Raw genomic sequence first — 9,535 nt, 5'->3', positions numbered from 1 at the left:
TTTCAGATGACATAATTTGTTGTGATTTGAGTAAGTTCCTTTGTGGCAGTTAGTAAAATGCTGTTGGCTGGAAGTGTTTCAAATCCGGGTTTTACAAGAATTCGCCAATCGTATCATCCATAAAAACCACTTTATTGATAATCATGATTTATGTATTCATAGTGCAGAACAATGAAACACAACAAACTACGACAAAGTATGTCATGTGAAAACAAGTCCTATCGCATTTTTCTCTGTTGTGCATAAACATTGGATTCGTCTACAACAATTTGTGGGGTTTTTCAGTTTATCCTAAAGAGTCATGAAAGGTGATGATCTTTCCACTGATTCCGTAGATGAATAATTTGTTTTATTATCCTCAAGTCTATCAGCATCTCTCATAACAAAATCACGTGGAGTAAACATATTTTCGTGTAAGTTTGTGTCCTTTGAAAATTCACGGGAAATTTCATCTTCATTTTGTTGCCTAGATAACATGACAAATTCGTCATGTAAGCCTGACTCAAGGCACCCAACAGAACCCATCTTATCCATTGATACCAAATCATTAGAATTACCAGCATCTGCGCAATCTTTAATGTCTTTTTTTTCTTGCTTGCTTAGCATAATTTCTCTGCGCAACAAAGGGTTTTTACGAGGACGTCCACGTTTTCGCTTTAAAATCACATTGTTGCGCCTTTTGCGCAGACGACTGTCCGTCGTTTAGCCTTAGGCTTAAATCCCCCAAGAAACTGTAATTCAGAACACGGATTTGTGTGAAATGATAATTGATCATTGACATTAGCAGATTCGGAGATATTGTTTATTGTCGTAGTAAGGATGGGTAAATCTTCCTTGTCAGCAGGATTTTCACAGCATTCAACACCCGAGTCATATGAACATGTGGCGCCGTCGGCAAGAAATTCTAAACAAAAAAGACAGTGTGCATTTGGCATACTTAATTGTTGTTTACGTACATGACACGAAATTTTGTTGCCTTTAATTAAAGATCTTCGAAAAATGTAATGTACTCTCTTCTTACATTAAAGTTTGCATGTTTAGACTGCGTTCACATGAGAACGGAACGAAACTCTAGCAGTATAGTTTCAAACCGTTTCACACTGTTAACACGATACCCAAAGAGTTATGCTGTTGTGATTAAACTACACCGGATTGATGCCGGCTTTTAGGCCATTCGAGTCATAATTATTTGAAGTCTTTAAATTTTTGCGGACCATATTCATCGCAGTGAGAGAGGTGTAAAAAATAATCGCAGAAAAGTATTGCGGAATTAAAGGTGATAAGGCTTAATCTTTATTCAGTCAATTATGATGCTAACTATTGAATACGTATTTTCAAATGGAAAATATCAATGGCTAAAACTAACAATTCCAGAAGTGGATGTGAAGATGGATGAAGAAAGTCAATCACAGAGGTCTTTCACTTAAGACAATAAAAACTGATTAAAAAGTATTCAATTAACGAATATTCAGACATATTTAACAACAAGAAACAGTATTTAAAAAAGAATATCCAAAATCATCGTCTTATGCAGCACTCGATCATACCTGAGATCCTTCCATGATCCCTTTTCAGTCGTTTACTCGTATCGCGAAAACTGTATTTTTTTTCTGATGACTCGTTATCGGGACAACTGAACGCTCCTTTACCGCGTCGCTCACACGTCACACATTCACATTTGCAATTACTGTCACCAAAGAAATTATCGCCATAGTAACAAGTAATTTCTTCGCCTTCATCGATATCACGCAGAACTTTTACACGCAGTGGAAACACCCGTTGAAACAAACTGCAAAATAGAAAACCAAACAACATAATGGAAGCACTCGATATTACATAATTTCATATGTACGTACGTCCTCGCCGGGAGCTAATTTTTAAATTTTTCAACCTACCTTGCAGTTAGGTCTACAATCTAAAATAGATGATAAAAAAAGTTAATATAGCTACATTGATATTTGACAAAGAATAGGATGTTTGGGGGTGTTAGAGGGGTGAAGAAAGAGTCGATGATTTTGAGTCTTTATGATGCAAATGCCATTGTGTTTCGACTGTTTTAATAATAGAAGTTCATAAAAAGGTTTTACATTGAAGTGCTCATGAAATAAATTCTTCAATTCCTTTTTTACTAGCTTATTGACCCATTTGACTTTTTAGAAGCAATTTGTTGTTATAAATGAGTTTCGTGCGTTTAGTAGAATCTATCTAAATTTACCTCTATATTTGCCGTAATGTGCCATGTTTGTTTTGTTGTGACGTAGAAACGAGTACCGCCCCTTAAATACTTTAAAGTATTCACTATAGCGTATGAGGTATATGCCGTGATCTTACAAGCTTTTCAAGCTGTGGTAAAAACCACATAATTTTGTTAAAATTAAATCAGATTTTTTGAATACATGAATATCGGCTACAGACTTCTCAAATGTTACTTAATGACACAAATGTCGAGTATGTACACATGAAACTACCTCTGCTACAACATATGATGAGTACATTAGCGCAACTGTGGCCTTTAAGATGGAACATTTTTGTGCACGAAGACCAGCAACGTTTGTAGAAGCAAGCATAAAAGGTGGAAACAAGCATTGATTAACAGATATAATCCTTTTTGAAAAAATGATATGCTAAGAAACAGCAGTTGAATCCGACACAAGAATCCAAACTAGTGGGAATGTTTATTCAATGAACAATATATCTTTTAAATTGATACACATATATATATTATATGATGAAGTCGTGTTAGGATTAGGGTTAGGGTATCAGTATCGATAATGTAGTAACACTGTTTTAAAGTTTTAGAGTTTTAAAGTAAGTAATAAAAAAGCAAAGTGTATGTTTTGGCTTAATATTTCTTACAAGGTGTTCAGTGCTTGCCAGTCAAACTTGCTGAAGGTATAATGGAGAATAGATCTAGCCAGTATTGAAGACATTAAATGCATCACCTAACCTAACACAGGGATCTCTCTGCTTAGCTGTTTCTCGGTAATAGGCTTCTATTCCTTTTATTATTGCTATATCATCTTTCTTCAAACATGGATCCCGATTTAAAGATTCTACGACAAATTCCAAAAGTGTGTCGAACATAAACACGACGTGACAATAGCGTCGAAATTTTGTCTATGTTTAAGAACAAAGTTCACTCATATCTTCGCTTTAGAGGATCTTTCTTCGTTAGAAGACAGATGGTAAGCTATTTTTCCTCTTTGTGTACTACCAGAGCAACTGATAAAGTTTAGCTGCCAGCAACACAAAATTTTCCACCCGGTTGCTGCTCATTTCTTTTAGTTTCTATGCGCTGTGTTGAAGGACGGTACTCTTTTCTACGTCATCCCCGTGTCAAAGTTCGCACAAAAATCGAAAAAAAACCCCCAACAACTATTCTAGGATCAGCTTGACAAGGCCAATTTTAGTTCTGTTTTCAGAGCTAGTATCAGGGAAGAGAGATTTACAAAACAAGCTCATAAAGAGCGAAGTGAAAAGTTCATTTCACAACCACTTTCGCTAAAAGTGGCAATTAGACAAATTTTTTGAATCATGTAATGGAAAATATTAAAAAATACACGGCTAAACTTCTACTATCAATATGGTAACAGTTATATCTTCAATATGTAAGTTTAGATTATTATGAATAGTGGGGTTAGCGATAAATAAATCATACGTTACAGTATACAAACATTTATGTCGGCAAAAGAGCCACATTATGAATTGGAATGATTCTACAAAGTTCCCTACCATGGTTGATGTAAGCAGCAGGACCTAACCATAACTGAGAACAATTTTTTCTTGTGGAGAACATGATACTGAAGTCGTTAATTCCTGGACGTAATAACTTCACTTCTTCTTCACGCGTCATCTCAGCAATACAACCACATAAGTAAGGAATCTTATCACCCTTCGACCTACACAATGTTTGAAAATAGTAAAATGAACCTAGGTACAAGCAAAGTGCGAAGTTACCATTTCAACACTCCCTTTTGACTTATAGTTTGAATCGACCACAAAATGTGTCATACATTTATTTTATTTCGCCATTAGCTAACTTAATTTCATTTCTCCTGTTTTTCAGCTCCGGCTCCGGCCTTTTGTAATTTCAGAGCTCTGCCTTCAAAATCTGGCTAATTTATAGCTTCTATAACTTCAATATCAGCCTGTGCCTAAATTGTGGTAAATTTTGCAAGTCATTGTTTAAGGAGGTGTATTTTACATAATTAAGGAAGTTATTGGGCTCATTTGGTTTGCTCACAAAGAAAACAGTTACGAAGCAAAACAATTATAAACACGAAGAGGTAAAATTTATGTATATGAAGTAAAAGTTCCACACTCTAACTTTCAAACATAAGTTATCGTGTGTAAACGCAATGTTGTGTCATGCATAAAATGTTTTATTTTCATGCAAGTTTTTCAATTTTAGCAGATAGTTATCGTTTATTGATACAATGTTTAGATCTGACACGTTTACCGAAGTCTGACAGTATTTTGCAGCAAGAATAACTGCTGCGGGAGTTTTGCAAAAGATTAACAAACTCCGGCTCCGCAAGACGAAAAACAACGGCCTAACTTCGGCCTCCGATGCACAGCACTAATCATGAAGCGAGCATACTTGACTTCGTGGTAAATAAAACTTTTCGTTTAACCTATCACAAACAATAGTCTAATAAACTAGTTGTTATCTTGTTGTCCACGATGTAATGCCTATGATTAAGTATTGGATACTTTGCCTTTAAAGTAAAACTTCCATCAATATAGAATTAAATACAAAATTTCAACATCCCTTGTAATTAGTTTCGACCTTTTTACGATTCGATGATAATATTTGCCTTTTCTTGTTCACCATCAAGTTATTAAACAGTTATTGGGTATTGTTGAACATAATATCAAGAGTTATTCAAACCAAGGTCAATGTTATCTGCCGAAGCAAAGCTGAAACGGATAACATTGTTGGAAGTCTGAATAATTCTTGATGTTATGCGAAAGCCAAATTCAATAATTGTTTTATTATTCACCTAAATTGAAATAAAAGTTAAACTGATCACTGTAGAACATTTTTAAACTTTTGCTAATTTTTTCTATTAAGACGGTTTTTTCAAGTTCTCGTTTAGAAGAAACATTCTTGCCGGTCCATTATTTTCCCGTAATCGACCACAGCCAAAACGCGTAATTTTACTATGAAATGTAAACAAACTTCGTAAAGTAAACAGCAAAACGCAAAAAAATGAAACAAATAACCATTTACGTGAGTCAAAGGAAGAACACTCGGAAAACAGTTTAATTATCCAGATAATATAATTTGAAACGATTTATTTTTTATTGACAAAAACTAAAAGAGCATAAACGAGAAAGAAAGCAAGCTTTGTTTCAGGTTAATTAATGCCATATAATAAACCTTTTAATAAGCTCGCTTTTTTGGTCTTTAATGATACAATAATTGATCACATGATTACATTAATGTAATTGTAACTGCAAACACCAATGCATGACCGTACAAATTAATGCCAATACCAACGACAGAATGAATGTCCATAAGAATAACTATATTATGTCAACACCAATTTATACATCATAAATACAAATACCAATGCACAGCTATACAAATTACAATATTATGACTATATGAATGCCAATATCAATCACAATGAATGTCAATACTGATGTTTAAATGAATTTAATACCAATGACTGTATGAATGTCGATGGCAGTTATTGAATGAATGTCAAGTTGCTTCATATTCAACCCAATAGCTTGAGACACGGTATTGTAACATTAATAGACAAGGCAGACTTGGCAGACTTGCAGGTAGTCTTATTAATTTTTGTGGAGAGGGTGTTAGCTTTTGCATGTTACTATCTGTAGAAAACAGTTTGCTACAAGGAATCTAAAACTGTAGAATATGCGTATTAATGAATACCCCCCTCTCAGACTTCATCTGGACCACCCCACTTTGACGCAACATGATGGTATACTGTATTTCATAACAGAGCAACACTTATCAATACGATATGCAGGTGTGCCTTCAGTATTTTCTGTATCTCTTAAAGTAGGATAGCTAGCAATTTAGACACAAAATTGATATTGAGATATATGCACTGTACTGGATTTTCAGACGCAACTTTTTACCCGGAGTTAACGGCAGAGCTGGCATTTAGTTATTCGTGCAACTCTGTATTCGATAGCGGAATTTGTAAAAACAAGCGCGCAAAGCATTACCGTGAAACTCATTCTTTAAAATTGTTAATTGTGTTTCAAACAAAAAATTAACCGAATTAGGCGTTTGTATAGTATCCAGGAGCAGTGACGCAGCCAGCCCGCAAATTTGGTTGTGCCATGTAAATTTCTGTTCATTAATATTAATTTCTTTAGAAATCTATTGTTTTTACTGTTAGTGAACACAGAAATATTTACATAGAATGACTAAATTTGCTGGCTGGCTACATATGCCACTGTCCAGGAGCATACAAAACCGCGTAAGCGCCTGGATCATACCAACAAAAAAGCACCAGTGTTGGATTTAAAGGTGCCGGCGAATTTAGCCTTCCGGTTATTTATAGAGTTCACTTGGCAGCAATAACTGGATGAACTTGAGCTACTTTGAGGGTAACTGGCTAACTATTTACATAGGATTTACTATAGAGATATAGTTTGGGCATGCACAGTTGACTCGACCAACTATCCAAGTTCATAGTCATGTAAGCAACCATTGAACACATACATACTGGCACAAATTATATCAAAGAAATCGAAAGAGCACGCGCAGTTGAGTTAACCAACTGTCTTAGGTCATGGAAAAGAACAGCTAACTGGTTGTCTGGCTCCCCACCTTAGCTATGTCACTGTGATTGATACAAATGATTTATTTGTTATTTATACGTGAAAATTCACCAGAGAGGTTTTCTTGCAAAAAAACATTTTTATGGCCCTAGTGGTCAGAGAAAAAATAATATTTTAAGCAGCCATGGCAGTAAATAACTCGATAAATAATTTCATAAATTGTCAGTGTATGTATTTATAAATATATACGCTGATGTCATTTCCACCACAGGTGATGTACATATTTCATGTGAATTCCATTAAAGGTACATATATTTCAACGGTTAAATTACTTCATGTAATTTCCACTCCAGGTTTTCATGTCACTTATACCCATGCATTTGACATAAGTTTTATCCCAAAGTATTTCTTATTACATCATACTCAGGCATTACATCAAAAGTTGGTAGTGGTAGTGCTATGGTAGTGCTATGGTAGTGCTATGGTAGTGGTAGTCTATGGTAGTGCTATGCAAAAATAAATTGTTACCATTGCTGCCTAGAAATCACTTTCGCTCCCATTTCTTCAGTGGAATATCGAGTACATGGAACAACACACACTCCAGATGCAGGGATGAACAAACCAAGATATTTTGACAACTAGAAAAACATAACAAACTCACAATAAAAAATAGCAAAAATTAACTACTTTACAAAACTTCATAGTTGGATATGAACAACTACCTCATTTTTGAAACTTGACTACAGATACTTCAGTGAGTTCCCTGCTACACCAGTTTAAAATATGGCACACTGACAGGCAGTGATATTTAACTACACACCAACATTAGGTAAGATTATTTAAAAAAAAATACTGGAGCACAGATGTTTGCCGACTAATACACCAAACAATTAAGTAAAAGCAATTGTGAATAGTGTTAAGCACTTTCAAAAAATCTCTCTATCATAATAAACAGAAAAGTTATATATTCTACTGCAACAAGTAGCCATCAAAATTCAAACACAAACTAGAGCACTCCTCTCAGAATAAATCAAGGATCCATGCCTGACGTATATTGACTGGCTATGCTAACAACACAGAATAAGAATAAACCTGAGAGATAAGTCATTTGCGGAATTAAAACAACTGCACAACTTCACTAAACATTTTGTCTGACTAAACCAATCATAGAACACTAAACAACAACTTTAACTAAACACATAGAAACCACTTTTACTAATAGCTCCATCAATTTTAACCAAAATATCAAAACGTCTATTTTTCGTTACCATGTACCTAAACTTAGCTCACTTTACAATGCACCTAACCATTTGAATGACAACATGTTAAGTAAATGGTAAACTATGTTAGTCAATATATGATTGAAGTTGTAACATCCAGTGTCAAATGATAAAGGCACATACAATGTAGCTATGTTTAAGACATTGGAGCATGCTTAGTACATTGTAAAGATCATTCTTGAGTCCTATAAACGCAGTGAATCCGCCATTTAAATTTTAAGGAGTTATTCTTTAGAGTTAATTAGTCTTCATTACCAGTCAAAACTTGCGCTTAACATGGTTGTATATAATTTTGGGCGGTTTGATAGGATTCACTTTGATTTGTATTCATGAAGTATTCTTCTCTACTTTGAACTAACGATACAAATATTTTAAAACGCCAGCTAAAGCAGGCTGAAAACACTAAATATAATATCCATAGTATGATAAAGCTCCTGATAGGGAGTTAATACTTTGCATGCAATCCTATGATCATCATAAGACCTGTGTTTCATAAAATGAGTTCAAATCAAACCATGCTTTAAAACAAGATAACTTCACTTACATGGCTTTTAAAAGCATCAATTTGAGTTCGAGATTTATTGAGGAAATAATGATTACTCCATTGACCAGTCTCTTTCATAATTTCGCCACAAGCCCTCTCAATATCTGTGCTCGATTGAAGTTTTGACAAAGTTTCTCGGATGAGCACTTGATTTGCTTTTATAGGACGAAATCGAGCACTCATTTTATGAGTAATGAAGCCGAGATGGACATCGATCGTCAGATTAATACACATATCGTCATGTTCTGCCAGCTGTTTAGCCGGAGAAATTCCGGGTTTTGTGTAGTCGCTCTTTATTATCACCATATTTCTTAGTGAAGTAAGCTAAATTTTCCCCGTTTAAACGACCATTTCTATAAGAAATGGCCGATCCGCAAAACCACACAATGCATTAACCTTTTATCGATCACTAGAGAGCATAACAAACGCAAGTAAACAGTAAAAAATCAAACAAAATTGTTGACGTACAAAAAAAAAACCCTCGTCACTTCCTTTGTTTTGAACCGTTGAAAGTGCAACGTTGACGCTTTCAATTTTAAATTGAAATAAATATACATATGTCACGTGAGAAGGAAACGAATTCGTCTGTATCGACCACTGATCTCGAAATAAAACTGGGTCAAGCATCTTGCCCCATTGAACAAAAATACATCTGGAACGATAAGTCAGGGAGGTAAAATGAAGCCAGATTTTTTCATTTTGCAGGTCGCGCCAGTCCTTTTGTTAAAAAAATTCAAAAAATGGCATTTTTATATTTGTAAAATTACAAAATTTCTAATTTGAAGAATATTAGTCAAAATTATAGAATGTCAAAAAATCGGCCAAAAGTCTTAGCATTGCTGAGAAATTTTGAAGTAAAGACGAAAACTGCGAAAAGTCCGCGCTATTTTTGTTGCTTTTTCTGAGTTTTTGAAAGTTCCAGGTATACCCAAACGTTCAAACCACC

At 34.6% G+C, this 9,535-nt stretch overlaps 1 protein-coding gene across 1 annotated transcript; it reads right to left on the bottom strand.

Annotated features, from left to right (window-relative positions):
* Window positions 1-662: 662 nt before the first annotated feature.
* LOC124457206 (histone-lysine N-methyltransferase KMT5B-like) lies at window positions 663-9,096 on the bottom strand. Its single transcript, XM_047007487.1, is given in 7 exon segments — window positions 663-904; window positions 1,548-1,759; window positions 1,761-1,789; window positions 1,896-1,915; window positions 3,733-3,899; window positions 7,294-7,403; window positions 8,590-9,096. Coding segments are annotated over 7 exon segments (1,086 nt in total). The 5' UTR covers window positions 8,896-9,096.
* Between the last annotated feature and the right edge of the window lie 439 nt (window positions 9,097-9,535).

The sequence above is a fragment of the Xenia sp. Carnegie-2017 genome, unplaced genomic scaffold (assembly GCF_021976095.1).
Source record: "Xenia sp. Carnegie-2017 unplaced genomic scaffold, XeniaSp_v1 HiC_scaffold_6, whole genome shotgun sequence".
In the NCBI taxonomy this organism is placed as follows: Eukaryota; Metazoa; Cnidaria; class Anthozoa; order Malacalcyonacea; family Xeniidae; genus Xenia; species Xenia sp. Carnegie-2017.
This window is presented reverse-complemented; position numbering and strand designations above follow the sequence as displayed.